Source organism: Telopea speciosissima, chromosome 11 (genome assembly GCF_018873765.1).
Source record: "Telopea speciosissima isolate NSW1024214 ecotype Mountain lineage chromosome 11, Tspe_v1, whole genome shotgun sequence".
Taxonomy (NCBI): Eukaryota; Viridiplantae; Streptophyta; class Magnoliopsida; order Proteales; family Proteaceae; genus Telopea; species Telopea speciosissima.
This window is the reverse complement of record NC_057926.1, coordinates 42,924,259-42,944,343: the sequence shown is the minus strand read 5'-3', so window position 1 is coordinate 42,944,343 and position 20,085 is coordinate 42,924,259. Positions and strand designations below refer to the sequence as shown.

General features: G+C 36.9%; 1 protein-coding gene across 1 annotated transcript; it reads right to left on the bottom strand.

Annotated features, from left to right (window-relative positions):
* Window positions 1–809: 809 nt before the first annotated feature.
* LOC122645154 (probable LRR receptor-like serine/threonine-protein kinase At3g47570) lies at window positions 810–8,845 on the bottom strand. The gene is made up of 2 exons (XM_043838491.1): window positions 6,157–8,845; window positions 810–1,247 (listed from the first exon to the last, which is right to left on the bottom strand). The coding sequence occupies exons 1-2, from the start codon at window positions 8,843–8,845 to the stop codon at window positions 1,150–1,152; spliced, it is 2,787 nt and encodes a 928-aa protein (XP_043694426.1). The 3' UTR covers window positions 810–1,149.
* Window positions 8,846–20,085: the final 11,240 nt, after the last annotated feature.

Here is a 20,085-nt window from a genome sequence, read left to right as displayed (position 1 = left end):
GAATGGTGGGCAGTAAAGCCTTTCTTAGAATCCATTCAATGGCAAGTCATACACTGCTACAGAGAGGCTAACTCTCTAGCTGATGCTCTTGCAAGCTTGGCAGCTAAGAGAAAAACTACAACTTCTTGGATGACTGCTCCTAGTCTAATCACAAATGTTGTTAACTGGGAAGCTCTTGGGCAGCCAAATTATAGATTTAAATAATCTTCTAGCTTGTAAGATTGCCAGGATCCTTTGGATTGTTGTCTTCTCTTAGTTCCTTTTCAACCTTTCTTTGTACATATTTCGGTTTCTCATTAATACAATTTTGCTGACCTTTAGCGAAAAAAAATTGAAATTGGAAAGTGTTTTTCTTTAAGATCCTTTGGATCCAGAGAGAGTGGCACTTTGTGGAGGATTCTCCAACCTAATTTTAGGGCCAAGCCTCCATTTTGAATTTTTGCCTTCACAAGCCCCATAAAAAAAAGTTGGAATTGGATATAATTACTTGTCTAAAAGTGATACAACCTTGATAGAGATTGGGCTCAAGTAAGGCTGAAATTAAGTCTTAAGCAATTGCCAAATTAATTACTGACACATATGAATCGTGGTTTTAAAATGGTATCAAATCAAGCCTATCAGCCGATCCATACCCGGTATTGGCCGTGACCTGCCCGACCCTGATCCGTATCCATATCGGTATCGATACCGTTTTTTATAACCATGGTGTGATTATTCCTAGATCAGCCTACTACCGCTGCACAATCCAGAATTTTCTTTTCTCCAGTTTTTCATGAGCATTAAACGGTCAGGACAACATAATAAATTCAAAATCACATTCTAATTAGGCATAGTTGCTCTATTTGATGGATTCTTGCTTCAAGAAAATTTCCCTTTGATTAAATGTAGTCCCCTCACAACATCATTCATGTTCATACATTCTCTTGGTGATTCCATGGAGCATTGGACTGCAATTTCAATTATTGACGTTATGCAATCTTGCAATTGATCTGTCCTATGACTAGGACCTTCAATCTTATTGGTAGCAACCACTTCAATTTCTTCACTTTGTTCTTCCTTGGGTAGGAATCTTGGATCTAAAATTTGCATCACGTGTACGGGTAAAGCTGTTTTTGCAAAATTATGGAGATTTAAGTTATCTGTAAACATCTAATCTGTTGGTATTTTTCTAGTGAACATCTCCAATATAAGGATCCCATAGCTAAACACATCCCCTTGTATAGTTGCCTTTCCACCCATTCCATATTCTGAAATTTAGAACCTCTCGTTGTTAGTACAATAATAAGATATTTGCATTTTTTTTTATACAATAGAAATTATGGTATGAGATATGAAAATTGTGAACACTTTATTCCAAAGTAGCAAGTTACATTGTCGTTTCTTCAATTTGGAAACCATGATTCTTTTGATAATGTTAAAAAGTATCCAATCTAAATTCGATCTAATTAGATACCAAGGTCCAATGTGTTCGTAGTATAATGAATTCCAAATAGAAATGAACATGAATAAAACCATAATAATAATAAATTAAAAAAAAAAAAAAAAAAAAAACTAGAATAAGATCATGATGCACCCTAATTAAGATAGAAAAGTGTGTTATATATTCAATCAACTATTAAGAACAAAATTTGAATAGCCAATACTAGTTGGATTGAAGTATTAACCTAACAAACATGATCTTTAGATTTGGACCATTTTTCTAAATCATTATTTGGATCATGTTTAACAGCCTACAAAACGATTTTAATTAGAATAGATAGAAACAATGGAATACAAATTAAATGAATTGATTGATAACTCAAAATAAAATTGTATTGTTTATTTGTTACCTGGAGCAGCATAGCCAATAGATCCTTTTATCCCAATAGTACTAGTTTGAGTCTGGGATGAATTGTCATTAGGTTCTAAAAGCAGCCTCGCCAAACCAAAATCATTGACATGTACAGTCATATCTCTGTCAAGTAGAACATTGCTTGGCTTCAAGTCACAATGAACAATTGCCGCAAAACTTTTACAATGAAGGTAATCCAAAGCAGAAGCCACATCAATTGCGATGTTTAATCTTTGAAGAAGGTTAAATTTCTTAAATGATTATGTTCCTCCACCGGCAGATGCAACCAATCATCTCGACTCCCATTGGGCATGAACTCATAAACAAGGGCTTTGAAATCATTGCCTTTTGAATCAATACTTGAACATGAAGTCAAAATCTTCACAAGATTTCGATGCCGAATGTTTCTTAATGCTTTGCATTCAGCCATAAAGCTCTTTTAGACTCTTGGATTTTGAAGGTTGAGTACCTTGATTGCAACAATAGTTTCATCTTGGTCGATGATTCCTTTGTATATATACAGAGCCAAAACTACCAGAACCTATGAAATTAGCTGAAGAAAATCCTCCAATAGCTTGGAAGAGATCTCTATAAGAAGGCCTTAAGAACCGTTCACCTATTAATGGTGTGGATGGAGGTTTACTTTTTGATCTTCTTCTCCAATAAAGAATTAGAAAGGAAGCTATCAAAAGAAAACCAAGCACCAAACCGATTATCGCTAAAACTATCCTAAAAGCATTGGACTTTTCTCGTTTCATAGATACAGGGTTTATGCATGCAGGCAGATGTAACTCAGAAATTCCACCACAAAGCATATCATTTCCATTCATAAAAATTGCACTTGCATTTGCAAAGATTCCTTTTGTTTGTACCTCCCCTTCAAGATTATTGAAGGACAAATTCAAACTCTGCAATGCTGAAAGCTTTTCTAGATCTTTTGGGATTTGACCTGATAAGTTGTTGATTGAGAGATCTAAATCTTGAAGCCCCTTCAAACGAGTTAGAGATTGAGGAATGGTTCCTTAAAAAAAATTACCCCCATATAAAGATATTTCAAACTATTACAATCACTAATGGAGTAAGGGAATTCTTCAGACAATCTATTTTTGGAGATACCTATTGTAGAAAGACTCTTCAAGTTATTGATTTCAATTGGTAGGGAACCAGTCAGAGAATTAAAAGATTATTCAAGATATGAAATGACCATCCCACCCCCATGGAAAGGCAAGGATGTTTAATTAGGATAAAATAGAATCGAAACAATTGGGATAAACCTGATCTTAACCTTATATATATATATATATATATATATATATATATATATATATATATATATATATATATAGTTTTCAAATTGATTCGACCCGATCGAGCTGAATCGATTAGAATCAATCAAAATCAATCAGAATCGGCAACAGCCTCGGCAGATTTGGATCAGAATCAGATCAGCCAGAGACTGATTTTTAAATCCTTGAGATTGCGTGTTTTCTTCACCATAACTTTAATTTTTCTCTTCCAAACTTCCCATTGAAGACCCCAGGGGATTTTGTAAGTGTAAAGGAGCAGTACGTGGTAGTGCCTTCTCCACCTCAGTCATTGACCAATCAAGTTTGTTTAAATCTTTGGGCCTTAATTTTCTAGTTTCAAGATTTGAATAATTTCAAACGAGACTGACTATCTTTGTGGAACTTAGTGCGCCACTCCTATATCGTATTGACTATTGAGTGGAGCACTAAGTTAGCTACTCTGTTAATGTCTTTAAGAGAAAATTATAACTTATTTAAAGGATATATATTACGTACCTTATTGCGTGTTTCCTTCAACATTTTCATATCTTCCTGTCCTTTGGACCCTAATTTTGTTGAGTGTCTTTTTGATAGGTTCAGTGATCCTTCTCTAATATTGCTTTGAACCATTTCATCTATACCTAATTATGATGAAATTAAACATGCAAATTTCTCTATTGGAGTACGTAGGACCTGATGGTTTCCAGGCCTGCTTTTACTACAAGTTCTAGGACATTATGGCTCAGATTTCTGTAATTTTGTGTTTAGGATTTCTTTTTTGCTTCTCTCTCCCTCCCCCTGCGTGCAATCATACTCTCATCTGCTTGATTCCTAAAAAAGATGTGGCATCCTGAGTATCTTACTTTAGGCCTAGCTATAAACCTGTGTAATGTTATTTATAAGATCATTGCCAAGTTACTAACTAAAACTGCCTCAAAGGCCTTCTAGGTTGCCTCTTTTTATTTCTCCTTTCCAGGCTGCCTTCATTCCAAATAGATACATACATAGCAGATAATATTATCTTAGCCATCTTGCCCGTATCTCAATAATGATAATGAACGCTTTTTGAAGCATAATTGGCATGCAGAAGAGATCGATGATCTCAAAACCCAGATTTCCCACAACTCATCCATTTAACCCCATATATGAATGATCTGTTAAAAAAAAACACAAAAAACACACCAAATTAAAGAATCCCCTACTGGTTTACAAACCACATTTCCATTATATTGAAGCTCAATTTGATAGATGCTCCGGCCCTCTCCCCACATATGCTTGGGTAGCTTTGGTTGTGGGAGGAGGGGAGTGAGAAGATAAGTTCCTACCAAAATTAATGAAGCAATTTTTGCTAAAATATTATTTATTTCTTCTATAATCCTTCAACCACACGTACACTTCTTCTCAAAATAGAAAAGAAAAAACTGGAGTAAGTCTTCCATGCTGAGTCCAATTAAGAACTTCAAATTGTCATGCCAGAGAGTACACAAATTGAAGCTTGGGGATTTCATTCCAATATTCTTACTTTCTCCGGACCATTAATTACTGGTTCTCTCCTAGCTCTTTAGGGCTCAATATTCCTTAGAACAAGCTAGGCTTGAACATTGTTGAACACCAAGTCTTCATGTCCGAGTATTGTCTTCGATCTGCTGCATTAAAAAGTCTCTGATTATCTCAATCTATGAAGGGTTAAATCAATCAGAAAGAGGAAGGGGGCAGAAAGACAATGGATGGATGGGGATGATGAAAGAGAGAGAGAGAGAGAGAGAGAGAGAGAGATTGATAGAGAAGGCAAAGGAGGGATCGAGAAACACAGGACATCGAATGGGCGCGACACCCTTCCCCTCCTAAATTCAGACCCTGATCGGTATCCATATCGGTATCAATTCAGTTTTTTTTTTTTTTTTTTTTAAAACCCTAGTGTGATTAACCCTAGATCAACCTACTTCTTCTGCATGATCAAGAACTTTCTTTTCCCCAGTTTTTCATGAGCATTAAGCAGCAAAGACAATACAATAAATACAAAGATAATAAATTCAGAATCACCTTCCAATTAGGCATAGTTGCTCTGATTGATTGATAGATTCTTGCTTCAAGAAAATTTCCCTTTGATTAAATGTAGTCTCCTCACGACATCATTCATGCCCATACGTTCTCTTGGAGATTCCATGGAGCACTGGACTGCAATTTCAATTATTGACGTTATGCAATCTTGCAATTGATCTATCCTATGACTAGGACCTTTAATCTTATTGGTAGCAATCTCTTCAATTTCTTCACTTTTTTCTTCCCTGGGTAGGAATGTTGGATCTAAAATTTGCATCACATGTACGGGTAAAGCTGTTTTTGCAAAATTATGGAGATTTAAGTCATCCGTAAACATCTGATCTGTTGGCCTTTTTCCTGTGAACATCTCCAATAAAAGGATCCCATAGCTAAACACGTCCCCTTGTATAGTTGCACTTCCACATATTCCATATTCTGAAATTTAGAAACTTCACGTTAGTATATCAATAAGAGATTTGCATTTTTTTTTTATACAATAGAAATTACGGTCTGAGATATGAAAACTGTGAACATATTATTCAAAATTAGCAAGTTACATTGTCATTTCTTCAATTTGAAAACCATGATTCTTTTGATAATGTTAAAAAGAATCCAATCTAAATTCGGTCAAATTAGATACCAGAATCCAATTTGTTCTTACTATAATGAATTCCTAATTGAAATGAACATGAATAAAAAACCATAATAATAAAATAACATGAAGAAAACCATGATCCATCCTAATTAAGATAGAAAAGTGTGTTGATTTACTCAATCAACTATTAAGAACAAGATATGAATATCCAATACTAGTTGGATTGAAGTATTAACCTAATAAACATGATCTTTAGATCTAGACCATTTTTCTAAACCATTATTTGGGTCATGTTTAATAGCATACATAAAGATTATGATTAGAATAGATAGAATAAATGGAATACAAATTTAATGTATTGATTGATAACTTAAAATAAAATTGTATTGTTTATTTGTTACCTGGAGCAGCATAGCCAATAGATCCTTTTATCCCAATGGTGCTAGTTTGAGTCTCGGATGAATTGTCATCAGGTTCCAAAAGTAGCCTCGCCAAACCAAAATCACTGACATGTGCAATCATATCTATGTCAAGTAGAACATTGCTTGGCTTCAAGTCACAATGAACAATTGGCACATGACAATTATGATGAAGGTAATCCAAAGCAGAAGCCACATCAATTGCGATGTTTAATCTTTGAAGAAAGTTTAAATTTCTTGAATGATTATGTGCCTCCATCGGCAAGTGCAACCAATCATCTAGACTCCCATTGGGCATGAACTCATAAACAAGGGCTTTGAAATCTTTTCCTTTTGAATCAATACTTGAACAAGAAGTTAAAATCTTGACAAGATTTCGATGCCGAATTTTTCTTAATGCTCTACATTCAGCCATAAAACTCTTGTAGACTCTTGGAATTTGAAGGTTGAATACCTTGACTGCAACAATTGTTTCATCTTGGTCGATAATACCTTTGTATACAGAGCCAAAACTACCGGAACCTATGAAATTAGCTGAAGAAAATCCTCCAGTAGCTTGGAACAGATCTTTGTAAGAGAGTTTTAAGAAACGTTCATCGATTAATAGGGTGGATGGAGGTTTACTTTTTGATCTTCTTCTCCAATAGAGAATAAGAAAGGAATATATCAAAATAAAACCAAGAACCACACCGATTATCGCCAAAACTATTCTAAGAGCATTGGACTTTTCTTGTTTCGTAGATCCATGGTTTGTACATGCAGGCAGATGTAACTCCACAATTCCGCCACAAAGCTTACCATTTCCATTCACGAAAATTGCACTTGCATTTCCGAAGATTCCTTTTGTTGGTACCTCCCCTTCAAGATTATTGAAGGATAAATTCAAACTCTGCAATGCTGAAAGCTTTTCTAGATCTTTCGGGATTTGCCCTGAAACGTTGTTGTGTGAGAGATCTAAATCTTGAAGCCCCTTCAAACGAGTTAGAGATTGAGGAATGGTTCCTTCAAAGAAATTACCCCCCATATAAAGATATTCCAAACTATTGCAATCACCAATGGAGGAGGGTATTTCTCCAGACAATCTGTTTTTAGAGATATCTATTGTAGAAAGACTTTTCAAGTTACCGATTTCAATTGGAAGGGAACCGATCAGAGAATTATAAGACAAGTTGAGAGATAATGATAAGGAGGAAATAAGGAAGAGTTGTTTAGGTATTGGGCCTTGGAGGCTATTATTACCAATGGTAAGATGCTGTAACTGGTGACAATTTCCAATGCTGGAAGGGATGCTTCCATTCAAGTTGTTTCCTTCTAAATGGAGTTCATACAAAAGAGTGAGATTGCCTATAGAGGAAGGTATCTGTCCTGAAAGTCTATTTCCACCCAAGAATAATCTTTGAAGTTTTGGAAGCATTCCTATGACAGACGGAATATTACCTTCGAGAAAGTTCCCCTCCAAACCCAAAAAGGTCAAGTTGACAAGATTCTCAATCCCAACAGGAATGGTTCCAGATATTTCATTCTTTCCCAAATAAAGTATTGAGAGTTGTGTTGAGAGATTGGCTTTAAAGTTGGGAAGGGGACCCTTAAAACCATTGATGTCTAATTGTAACATCATTAGATTTGTACAATTGACCAAAGAATATACAAAATCTAAATCATCAGCTTCCCCTGTTCCACATTGATTTTCTTCAATGCTGAACCATTGAAGGTTTTGAAGATTTGCTAAGTTGTTAGGGACGGGTCCAACAAAACTATTTTCACCGAGATCAATTGTTTCAAGTGTTGAAATATTGGAGATGGAATTTGGAATTCTCCCTGAGAAAAAGTTCGCTCCAATATCTAGTTCTATGAGATTTGGAAGAGTGAGGCCTATGTCTCGTGGAAGGCTCCCATGTAGTTGGTTTTGTGTAAGGCCAATTTTTTCAAGAGATGAGAGATTGTATAGTGAGAGAGGAAACATACCAGATAACTTGTTTAGAACAAGTGCTAGAAAGAATAAGTTTGTTAGCTGACCCAAGGTTTCTGGAATGCTCCCTTGCAGTTCATTATAACTCAAAGAGATACTTCTGATGGAGGAAATGTTCCCAAAAGAAGCTGGTATTTCTCCAGTTAAACCATTATAATTAATAGAAATTACCTCCAGCTTTGACAAAGATGTAAATAGTTGCACCGGAATCTTCCCAACGAAATTGTTACGGGAGAAGCGAATTTCTCTTAGACGAGTGCAGTTGGCCAAGCTGGTAGGAAGTTCTCCTTGGAGAGTGTTGTTTTGAAAAACAACGTACTGTAGTCGAATCAGATTTCCGATCTCTTGTGGGATTTTGCCATGGAAGCTATTGTTTCCAATGTGGAGGGAATGAAGAAAAGTGAGATTCCCTATGGAAGGAGAAATGTTACCTCCCAAGCTTTTCCCTCGTAAATCCAGGCTGATAACCCGTTGTCGATGACGATTTCCACATGTGATCCCAACCCAGTTGCAGAAATGGATGGAATCGTTCCAAGAACTGAGTGCTCCATACGGATCATCATAAATTTGTCTCTTCAACTCCAGCAAAGCAAATCGATCTGTCTCATTGTTGCCTACTACGATCATCATCATCAAAGAGCTGCTTCCAAAGAGGAGTAGGAGAATATTGAAAACAAGAAAAAGTTGAAGAAGTGCAGCCATCATCAAAATCAAAATCAAAGTTTGTTACTATGTTATTGTGCTTGAGAGAAGTGAAGTATACAATTATTTATAGGATTAGTGGATAGAAAGAAACAAAGATGCTTGACCTTAAAAGTAAGTCTTAAGTCTTTCATCGATCTCTTATTACTAAGTAGACCATTAGTTAGGGTGAGTCAGAATCGGAATAAACCTGATCTTATCCCTATATAGTTTTCAAATAGAATCGGCTTGGTCGAGCTGAATCGTTAGATTCCACTGGGACACGACAACGTGTTTGATGTTTCACCCACCAACTTCAAGAAGAATGTAGACAAAAAAAAGGTGTTGTTTAGTCAGTTCAATGAATTCCACACAACGTGTTTGACCAAATTCCAAAGAAGAATTTAGACAGAAAGTGTTGTCTAGTCAGAAGTCACTCCAATGAATTCCACAGGGAACAAGAAAACGTGTTTCACCGTAGCTTTATACTTGACCTTACACTTACTTACATCAAGTCGTTTGTTTGATTCTGTTCCTCACGTTGTATATTTTTTCTTGGTAGAATGGTCTCTCATGTGATTTTCTTTCGTATAGATCTATACGATTACTTAAGTCAAGTTGGTTTCACAAATTTAAAAGCAACGTTTAATTCATTTGAATAATTCGTTGAATTTTCAAGTCGGCAATTATTTGACAAACACCTATGATGCCAGGTGAGGAAGAAGGGCGGAGGGGGATTAGGATTTGGACAAAGACAGTAACAAATATCAAACCAATCAAACAGTCAGTCGCAGCTCACACAAAACGAACAAAACCGAACAGCTAACATATCAGATTTATCAAGAAAGTCAACTAGAAGGCTATATCCGTTTGTCAAAAAAATAGAAGAAAGAATGGAAGAATTGGGCTTAATTGGTCTCCACCAATTTAAGGCCCTGCATCATTTAATTAATCGGGCCTCATAGATTAGGCATGGATATATATATATATATATATATATATATATATATATATATATATATATATATATATATATATTGAATCAATCACTGATCATTCCGTAATTGGGGTCAAGTTAATGGGGATAATTGGTATTAAAACGGACTAATTATGGTAATCAGACTATTTTTTTTTTTTTTTGGGTAGAAGGTAATCGGACTATAAACGTATTGTAAATTTGCTATAAATAGTCGGTCTCAATGGAGCTCTCAACAGGATATAACCAAGAACCATGAACGAACGAATAATAACTGATCTAGTACCAAGCTGCTTACTAACCGGTCCGTCCGATTTCAGGGTTTAACTGGCCAATTCAATCAAACCCATCAGTGCGGGCCAGGGTTTCATGGTCTATGCAGACTACATAATTTTATTGTGGTATTATGCATGGATATCATTCTTACCAAAAAATCAAAAAGCATGGATATCATTTACCAGCTGATATAACTTGGTTGGGGCTGGATTTTGTGTGTAGGTAGATCGTAGAATTTAATATTTTTTGCTCACATGTCAAATTTCAATCCAAATGGATTTTGAGAAGTGATTAAAAATGGGACTACCACAAGGTTTCATGTTTGAATGGATATATAAATGGGGAGGTAAATCCATTACGTGAGAGGGTAACAGGATTTCGATTTCAGACTGGCCGGATTCTTAAATGGGGAGGTAAATCCAACCAAAGAGTGCTATTAGTGAAGCTATAAATCATTTAATACTAAGTCAAAAGCTTTGAATCTACCAGATCCGACAACCAGCAAGAAGGAAATCTTGTAATCTACAAATTAGAAATAAAAACCCAAACAATTCTACGAGAAACATATACAAGGGATAGAATTCATTAAAAAAATTAAACGAAAACAGAGCTTTCACGAGTAGTATCAATGAATCGTTTTTTTCATTTTCTCTCTTCATAAATCGCATTTCTTTTTCTGCTGGGCTTTCTGCTTCTTTCCCTTTCTTCCTCCGTCTTGGTGGTTTTGTTCGATTAGTTCTTGTCAATTTGGATCCTCTACTGTCGAGCTGCCCGGCAGGACCGTGCTGTCCAGACACGGTGTTGTGCGCAATGTCCGCCTTACCCCTGCTCAAATGCCTTGCCCCAGGTGGGGGTAAGGCAGTCTTTACACACAGCATCGGGCCTGGACAGCACGGTCCTGCCAGGCAGCTCGGCAGTAGAGGATCCGTGATGCGCACAATATCCGCCTTACCCCTGCCCAAATGCCTTGCCCCAGGTGGGGGTAAGGAGGTTTTTGCACACAGCACCGTGTCTGAGCAGCACGGTCCTGCCGAGCAACTCGACAGCAGAGGATCTGGATCTGGTCCTCGCTTATCCGTTATTTTGTTTATATAACTTGATTATGATCATGAAGATTTGGGTATGCAAGTAATTTTGTTGAATACAAACAATTGCTACGACTGTGTTTAAATGTCATTTTTTATTCGGTTTGAAATCAATTTATTAAACTCTTTAAATATCCCAAATTGAAATCAATTAACTAACGGTTCAAGTTAAGCGGTTTGATCGGTATTAGTTTCTGTTTGTTGTCAATTTGAGTTTTAACAATTTTTTATCCAATTGGGAATCAAGCTATTTTTGTTGGACTTGAACCATGGAATTCAGGCTCAAATTGTGATTTGAAATATAAAATTGTACTAAATTAATCTACATGGTGTGTGTATCGATTATAAAACATTTTAGGAAACGTATATAGAATGCTAGGACGAACCAGTTTTTCAATCGAATTTTTTTGTGTATAATTGGTTCTAGGTTTTAATTAGTGTTTTAAAATTAATATTGAACTGATTCATAAACGATTTATTGGTTCGATTGATTTTTGTAAAGACTTTCATATTGCAACTGACTCTTTACCTAAAACATGATCGAAGATTTCTGTCTTTTATGGGAGGCAGGGCTATCATTTCGTCCCCACTGTGTCTAAGCTTGGCCTGTGCCCCCTACAGAGAATATTTTCCATATGATAATAATAAGGAAAATTTTCACGGACACTCCCTCCAAGTATTCAATATGTCATGGATTTACCAAACTTGGTCAAAATATCACAGACACCCCCTACTTTATGACTTTATTTCAACTTAGTCCACTCCGTTAGGTCTCTGTAGTTAAGTGGCTATTAACTCTTTTTAAATGGCAAAATTACCCTTACCTGTGAACTAACCATAATACCCTTAAGGGTAAAATCCAAAATACGTACAAACCATTCTCTTCATGGGACCCACCATTTCTTCTTCTTCTTCGTTTCTTTCTGCTTCACCGTTGCAACCTCCGACCACCACCAATGTCAATGACTTTCATTGCAGCACCTAGACGGACCATCGTAATCGATGCCCAGGCTCGCATGTCTATCAACGTATAAATACACTTTACATATCTCCATCTTCTTTTACTCATCGATTCCTCTTTTATTTTCATTCAATTTCTCTGTTCCTGTTTCGAGTTTTAGTTTCTCGAATCTCAATTTGATTGTTCCAAGCTCAAAGAAGAAGAAGAAGAAGATATTAACGATCTTAACAAGACAGTAGCTCATTCACCAAGGGAGCTGCACCCCTGATTCTTCAAAGAGTGCTGATAAGACTAATCTAATTCCAAAGGAGATTCTCAAGGATTTCCTCTCTTCCCATCCCGATAATGCATTTTCCATGGCGTTCAACAATGCGCTCGCTAACATTCGTCGTGACCAAATCTACTCTCTCCACAACCAGAGGTACCCATATTGTGCGATTTTATTTGTTGCTTTTGAATTTCTTCAAGTTTAGATCAGAAATCAAACAGATTATTAGAGATAAGAATGAAGCAATATTGAAGACCATTTTGTTTTTTTGTTTACGTATTCACAGCCGCCGTCCAACCACCCTCTCTTTCCCCTTCTTCTTCTTCTTCTTCTTATTCTCGATACACCATAACCGAACCCATCTCTCCACTAAACTTCAAAATTCATCTCTATTTCCCTTCCATTAACCAAATTTCCATCATCATTGTTACCCACTCCCTTTCCAAAACCCCCAAAATGAAACCCATGTTCTCCACTTCATTCTTTACCCCAACTCAAAACCCGTGCAACCACTTGTTTCCCTGGTTTTTGTAGGTTAAATGATGTTAACGACATCATTTTGTTTTTCTTGACGTTATCTGATCGGATCAATTTGCAAATTGTATGAAATCCAAACTCTAGGTCTTCCAACAGTTTCCAGCAGGAAAAATCAGGTGAAATTTGGAGATCATAGGTTATTTCTTACAATGGACTATGATGAGTTTTGATTGATTTTGAGGAATTCAAGGGGTGGATGTCTGGAATTTCATGGACACAGCAATCTCTGTTGACTCTTTGGATTACAAAAACGAATTGAAGGATCGAAGGGATGGAATCGTAGAGTGGCTTTACGGAAATGAATAAACAAATCATGGATACGGAAATTTTGGTTGGGCGGCCGTCACAAGTAGTCGAGGTGGGGGCCATTGTAGTAGGTGGTGGGGTGGTGGTGGTCGTGCGGGAAGACGAGGGTGTGGTGGTGGAGACGACAGTGGTGAATGGTGATGGTTTAGTACCTTAAACGGAATTTGTCAAACATTAGATATCCAACTTATAATCTTATCAAACATTAGGTACCTAAGTTTCATTTACCCATTTTTTATTTAAATAACTAAGAGGGTAAAATCGACATTTTAACTTTGGGTGGTAACCCTGCTTAACGTGAGGGGGAAGGTTGCCATTTTGACCAAGTTTGGTAAGTCCATGACATATTGAATACTTACAGGGGGTGTCCATGAAAATTTCCCTAATAATAATAATGAAAAATACCGACCCCTCCCGTGTACTTTGCCCTAATTACACACTCCTCCCCTTGACTTTACCCAATTACATACGATTCCCTTTTAATTTCCACAAAATTACTAAAACCTACTCTGCCGTTAGTTTCCGGCTTTAAGTCGTGAAATGACGTATTTATATTTTTTTTAATACCAAAACTAACCTTGGATCCATGTAAATTACACCCTTTTACCATTTTGATTAAAAAGGATTCTTCTTTCTTCTTCTTTCCTTTTCTTTCTTCTTCTTCTTCTTCTTCTTCTTCTTCCTCCTCCTCCTCCTCCTCCTCCTCCTCCTCCTGTAACCTTACCCACCCCCACCCCACCCCTCTGCAATCCTGCCTCATTGTCGACAACATCTCTGACTTCGCTGCCAAATCCAACGCTAGAATTGTGAATGGTTAACAGAAATCCATATCCATAATGGTTTTACCGCTTGCCTTTGCAACTTTGAGGCAATTGAAGTGCAGTAATCTTTTAAGTTGTTTTGCAAGTGAGAGCATTCCCAACTCCCACTAGAGATTCAACGAATAACAAATTTGCTTCTATAGCATCAAAAGTAGAAAAGAATCTGAAGATTCTAGACTGATAAATCCCCATTATAAAAGAAATACAAAATTTGCTATTACAGCATCAAAATTTCACAAAGAACAGCACCCGTTGGTCATTAACAGATAAAGATATCTAACGTTTCACATATATATGATGTTTGGGATACCTAAATCAGAATAACATTAATCAACTTAATCAAAATTTACGTAATTTTCAATTTTACCGTTCAATGTATTCTTACAATTCTTCTTCCCATCCACCAACTTGCAAAACTCCCTGACCTCGCCTCCATCCCCGCCATCTTCCAATTTTACCCTTCGAGTGTTTCAGTCTCTGTGTATCTATTATAGGGAAATGGGCACGTGAAAATCTGCCATAATAGATGATAGCATGATATAGTGGTGTTGGCGATGAAGAAGAAGAGAAGGGAATGGTAAGATGTGGGTTCCACCAAGTTTTAATATATGAAAAAATAAAGAGAAATTTTCGGCGCCACCCCCTCGGTTGGACCGTTATCTTAATGTCACACCACTAAGGTCAAAAATTTCAATTCTGACCCAAAAACTAACGGGGTTAACTATGTATAAGTTAAATGACTAATATACCCTTTACAAGACCCCGCCCCTGTCCCTGGGCTCCTCCGCCGCTGCTGCCATTTGCGCCTAGCAAATCCAATACCATCGCTGTTGCAAACGCATACCCAATCCCAGGGGAAGAACCATGGCTGAAACAATGGGGCTCGGTGATGTGGAGCTGAAACAATGGAGGTCAGTCCACTCTGAGCCAGGGAAAAAACCCATGGCTGCATCACCTCTTCCATCTCCGGTAAGGTTGGATCCCCCCCGGATGCCTTTCCTCTCTCTCTGATTTTATTCTCTAATCTGTGGGCCGGGGCCAGTTGGCATCGACAGCCGGAATCTCAAATCGCTGCGACGATGCCTGGCGGCGACGATGCTGATGCTCATCTCCTTCCCATCGATAATGCCGATGACCTCCCGGATGGGTGCCTTGTTAGAATTTTAGTTCTAATAAAATTCTATATGGACATAATTAAATCCCTAAACCAGGCTAATTAGGGTTTTGGTCTAATAAAGTGGGGTCATTAAGTTATATTAGAAGTCTAATGTGGACTGGCTTAGTGTGGGCCAGATAGATTCCTATTGTGACTGTGATGAGTCAGACCCTATAGGGATTACTATATAAGGAGAGCTAGGTCCCCCTACTACCAATCACAACTTATTATTCTCAATTACTATTGAGGAGTGCATTCTTGAAAGAGAGGGAGATATTCAGTGTTCGTCGTCCCTGCGTATTCGGTATTCTCATCAGGCCAGTTACTTTGGGAATAGAGGGGAGCATCTAGATCTTTGTTCTTTATTTTTCGCTGCGATCATCATCACTATGGATGCGAAACAAGGTTGGTGGTTCTATTCCTATTTTCTATTATTTATTTGATTGTGTTCTTGAACGTCCTATGGAGATCCTGGCTTTTGGGATCTTGTCCCTATTCGGATCAATTTAATCTAACATGCCTGTCCTACATCCTCAAGTCCCTGGGTTCCCTAGATCGCGAAAGCTGCTCTCTCGTCTGCCGCCGTTGGCTCCGTGTAGAGAGTCAGTGTCGACATCGCCTCTTCCTCAAGGCTGAATCCAATCTCCTCACCAGCATCACTTCTCTCTTCAGTCGCTACGACGCCGTCACCACACTCGCCCTCAAATGTGTTCGCAAAAGCAGACCCATCCACATCAGCGATGACGCTCTTGTCCTCATCTCTCTCCACTGCCGTAACCTCACTACCCTCAAGCACCATTCTTGCCGCAAGTTAACCGATGTAGGCATGGCTGCTGTCACCGTCAATTGCAAGGGATTGAAGAAGCTCTATTGTAATTCCTGCAAATTTGGTGCCAAGGGCATGAACGTTGTCCTCGATCACTCTTCTTCCCTCGAAGAGCTCTCTGTCGTGAGTCTTGGCAAGCTCTATTGTAATTCCTCCATTGGTAAGTTCTTCTCCTGAGTTTTTCCCTTTCTCTTCTTTATTCTTCTGCTGTTTCCCTGGGTTTTTTTTGGTTTGATGTCGGCATTTTCTGTTTTTTTGGCTGTAAAATCAATCCGATGGTAGATGCCTCTTCTTTCAGCTGCAAGAACTCAGAGATCTGTGTTGAAAAAATTCTTGATGGCTTTGTTCCGCAGGCACAAATGGAGAGAAGTAAGGTCTGAGAAAAAAACAAGAAAGTTCAGTGGGAGATGGGTTCGGTTTAGGTCGAGTAAAGCTATAGGTAAATCCAGTGGTGGCCATGGTGATTTCAATCGGTGGGTTTTGGATGTAGAAGAAAAGATTAAAAAAAAAAAAAAAAGTTAGAAAACCAGAAGAAGAAAAAGAAGAAACAGAAGATATGGAAGAAGGAGAAGCCATAGGGTCTAGTTCTTCGTCGGCTCGGTGAAGGTCCGGCGATGGTGTCTCAGCTTCTGTCTACCCAAAACCCTTTTGCTATTTTTTTTTTTTGTTTTTGAAATCTCTCTCTCAGTTGTTGCAGAGAGGTGAGAGGTGACTAAATGAGTGTCTGCAAGGGTGCAGAGGTGAGAGATGGCAGTGGTGACCAGTTGCCCAGTTGCAGAGATGGGGAGTGAAGAAGAAGACTAGGTTCAGTCGTTTTAAGGGGAAGGGCAAAATAGTCTTTAACAAAAATCTAACCTGCTGACATCACTAATTAACAGAATAAATGCTAACCTCGTTAATTTTTTAGTCAAAATTGATATTTTAGTGCTTAGTGGGATGGCATTAATATAACGGTCCAACAGAGACGGTGTCGCTGAAAATTTCCCAAAAATAAAAAGCAGTTTATAAGAGTAATATTGGAAATGAAAAGAAATTTGATTAACTGAGTAATATTAATCCATCCGGTTCAAGTAAGTATCCCAAACGCAATATGTGAAACGTCGGATATCATTCATGACCGTCATTTCTCAAAACATTAGGTACCCTAACTGTCATTTATCCTTATAGTTTTTTTATTATTTTGATTAAGTTTAAATAAAAATAAGGTCCATAAATGATACCAAACACCAGCAAAAATGTTTTTGCATCAGAAAAACAAAAAATAAATATGATACCAAAAAGAGCCTTAGAATTAAATTAACCGTGGCCATCTATACCTATATAGTTGTAGTTATTTTAAATTGTGACTCTTTCTATCAAAAATAAAATAAAATTTTAAGCTATGATCATATGTAATTTTATTATTATTTTTTATTAAAAAAAACATCCCTCCGTCATACTAGTGTGATGGTACTATGACTAGTAATAATAAATTTTTATTATGGATTTTTTATTTCAAATTCCCCTCAAAATTTTTTAGTAGGTCAATGAGGGCCTTGAAATGGAAAATTTTCCATTTGGAACTCCGATTGACCTGATTTTGAAGTTTCCATGATCATCTCACAATATTTTGGTCCCATCATTGTCAGCCAATATGACTCTACAAAATAAAATCTTTTCACGTGAAACTCTGATTTACCTGATTTCAATGTCATCGGATTCCCGTTCAAAATTAGGTTGTATAAACCTAGTATTTTCATTATTCCACGACCCTTAGACCTTGGTTGAGATACAATATTAGTTTACGAAAGGGTTTGGTATGATTTTTTTAATTAATTTTATATTGAGCAAGACTCACCATATCCTTCCACTCAATAATGAAATCAAAATCGCCATCTTCTTATATTTCCTCATTACAACCTCCTTCAATGGGAATTTTACATGAATTTCAACTACCTACTTTCGAGGATTCGAAGGTAACAATAAATTTAACCTTTCAAAACTTGGAATACATACTACGAGGGACCTATTTTCAAGTCCTTCAATGGGTGTTTAGGTTTTTCAGTAACTATTCACTTTCTTGAGCCAAGCATATTTGTATTAAAATAGGCATTCATGGGCCATTAAGAGCTGGGATCGGTTAGGAATTGGGACCAAACCATCCCATTATTAGTTGATAGTGGTTCCAAGGTTTAGCATTATTAATTAAGTTGGACATTTCTAACCCTGGATCTAAAAAAGTGGAAGTTAACACCCGTACCAATTAATCGGAATAGTCCTAATTGACACCCCTAACCTTACCCAGTTATTCTATTGCCATTGGAGGGAAACAATATCCCATAATAAAAAATCAAACTTTATTTACCCCCTTTCTATTCATGTGAAGACAATGATTTTTATTATAACAACGACCACAAGCTCATATATAGAAGCACTCATATTATGAAATAGCACACCAAAAAACTTGGCAAACAAATCTAGACCACGAGAAACATGAGATAAGTACGTTATCCCTATGACATAAGGTAGCTAACATGTATTTAACCCCCCCCCCCCCCCCAAAAAAAAAAGAAAAAAAAAGAAGGTAGCTAACATGTGAGCAACCCATATTATATGTGAAAATAAGACTAAAAGATGATAAGAAAAGATCAATAACATCTAAGTGACGAGGTTGAAGTAGAGGCATGGCTAGTCTGTATAACTGTTTTCCATCAAACAAAATTGGTCTCGGTCTTTTTTGTATCACTCCCCCAGCTGCTCTTCAATATTCATGTTTTTGGCTTGTTGCAATCCATATTAAAGAGCCCTAATTCCCATTATTACAACTGATCTTGAACCTACACATTAAAATCCACATATTACACAACCACAAAGCAACTCAAGTAAATTCTTGTGATTCAGTTTATGATGTCTTAGGTTGTGTTTGGTATGCATTCTCGGAATATTTAAAATGTGTTTTAGACCCGGAATCTATTCTGAGAATGCATATCAAACACAGCCTTAGTTTGTCAAAATACTTCAAAAGTCCCTTCGATGTTTAGCTTAAATCACCCTGTTTTGAGGCTCCGAAGGGCTGATAATATAAGACATGTTGCTTATAATGCTCAAAGGATGAAAATATGTTTCTCTAGCAACTAACACTATTCCTGACCCTCCATATTTAATAACTCCTAATTGTAGCATAACTAAGGATGTTTCAAATCGTAGGTTTTTCAAATTTATAGAGTTGATTATGATATATGAGTAACAAGGAATAGTTTTTTCTACCAAAAAAAAAAAATTTGAGGAATAGTTTTGAGATCAAAGAAAGTGTAAGAGCGCATATTTTTATATTCACTCAACATGCTATATATAGGAATATCTAGCAAGAGTTGCATATGCCAAGACCATAATCAATACTTGAAAGCCTGTCAAGATACATGATAACAATAATTCTAACAGATTCCTATCAACATATCTGAATCTTAGGGGGAATATGAAGTTCCAAATAAGAGATGACCTCGCTTTTACTTGAAACAAATCCTTTATAGTGGCCAAGAGGCATTAGAAGAGAATCTAGCCTTAGAGAATTGAAATTGGAAAGTGTTTTTCTTTAAGATCCTTTGGATCCACAGAGAGAGGCACTTTGTGGAGGAGTCTCTAACCTAATTTTAGGGCCATGCCTCCATTTTGAATTTTTGCCTTCATCAGCCCCATAAAAAAAAGTTTGGAATTGGATATAATTACTTGTCTAAAAGTGATAAAACCTTGATACAGATTGGGTTCAAGTAAGGTTGAAATTGAGTCTTAAACAATTGCCAAATTAATTACTATCATATATGAATCGTGGTTTTAAAATGGTATCGAATCAAGCCTATCAGCTGATCCATACTGGTATTGGCCGTGACCTGCCCGACCCTGATCGGTATCCATATCGGTATCGATACCTTTTTTAAAACCATGGTGAGATTATCCCTAGATCAACCTACTTTCGCTACATGATCTAGAATTTTCTTTTCTCCAATTTTTTATTAGCATTAAACAGTCAGGACAACATAATAAATAAAAAGATAAAAATTCAAAATCACCTT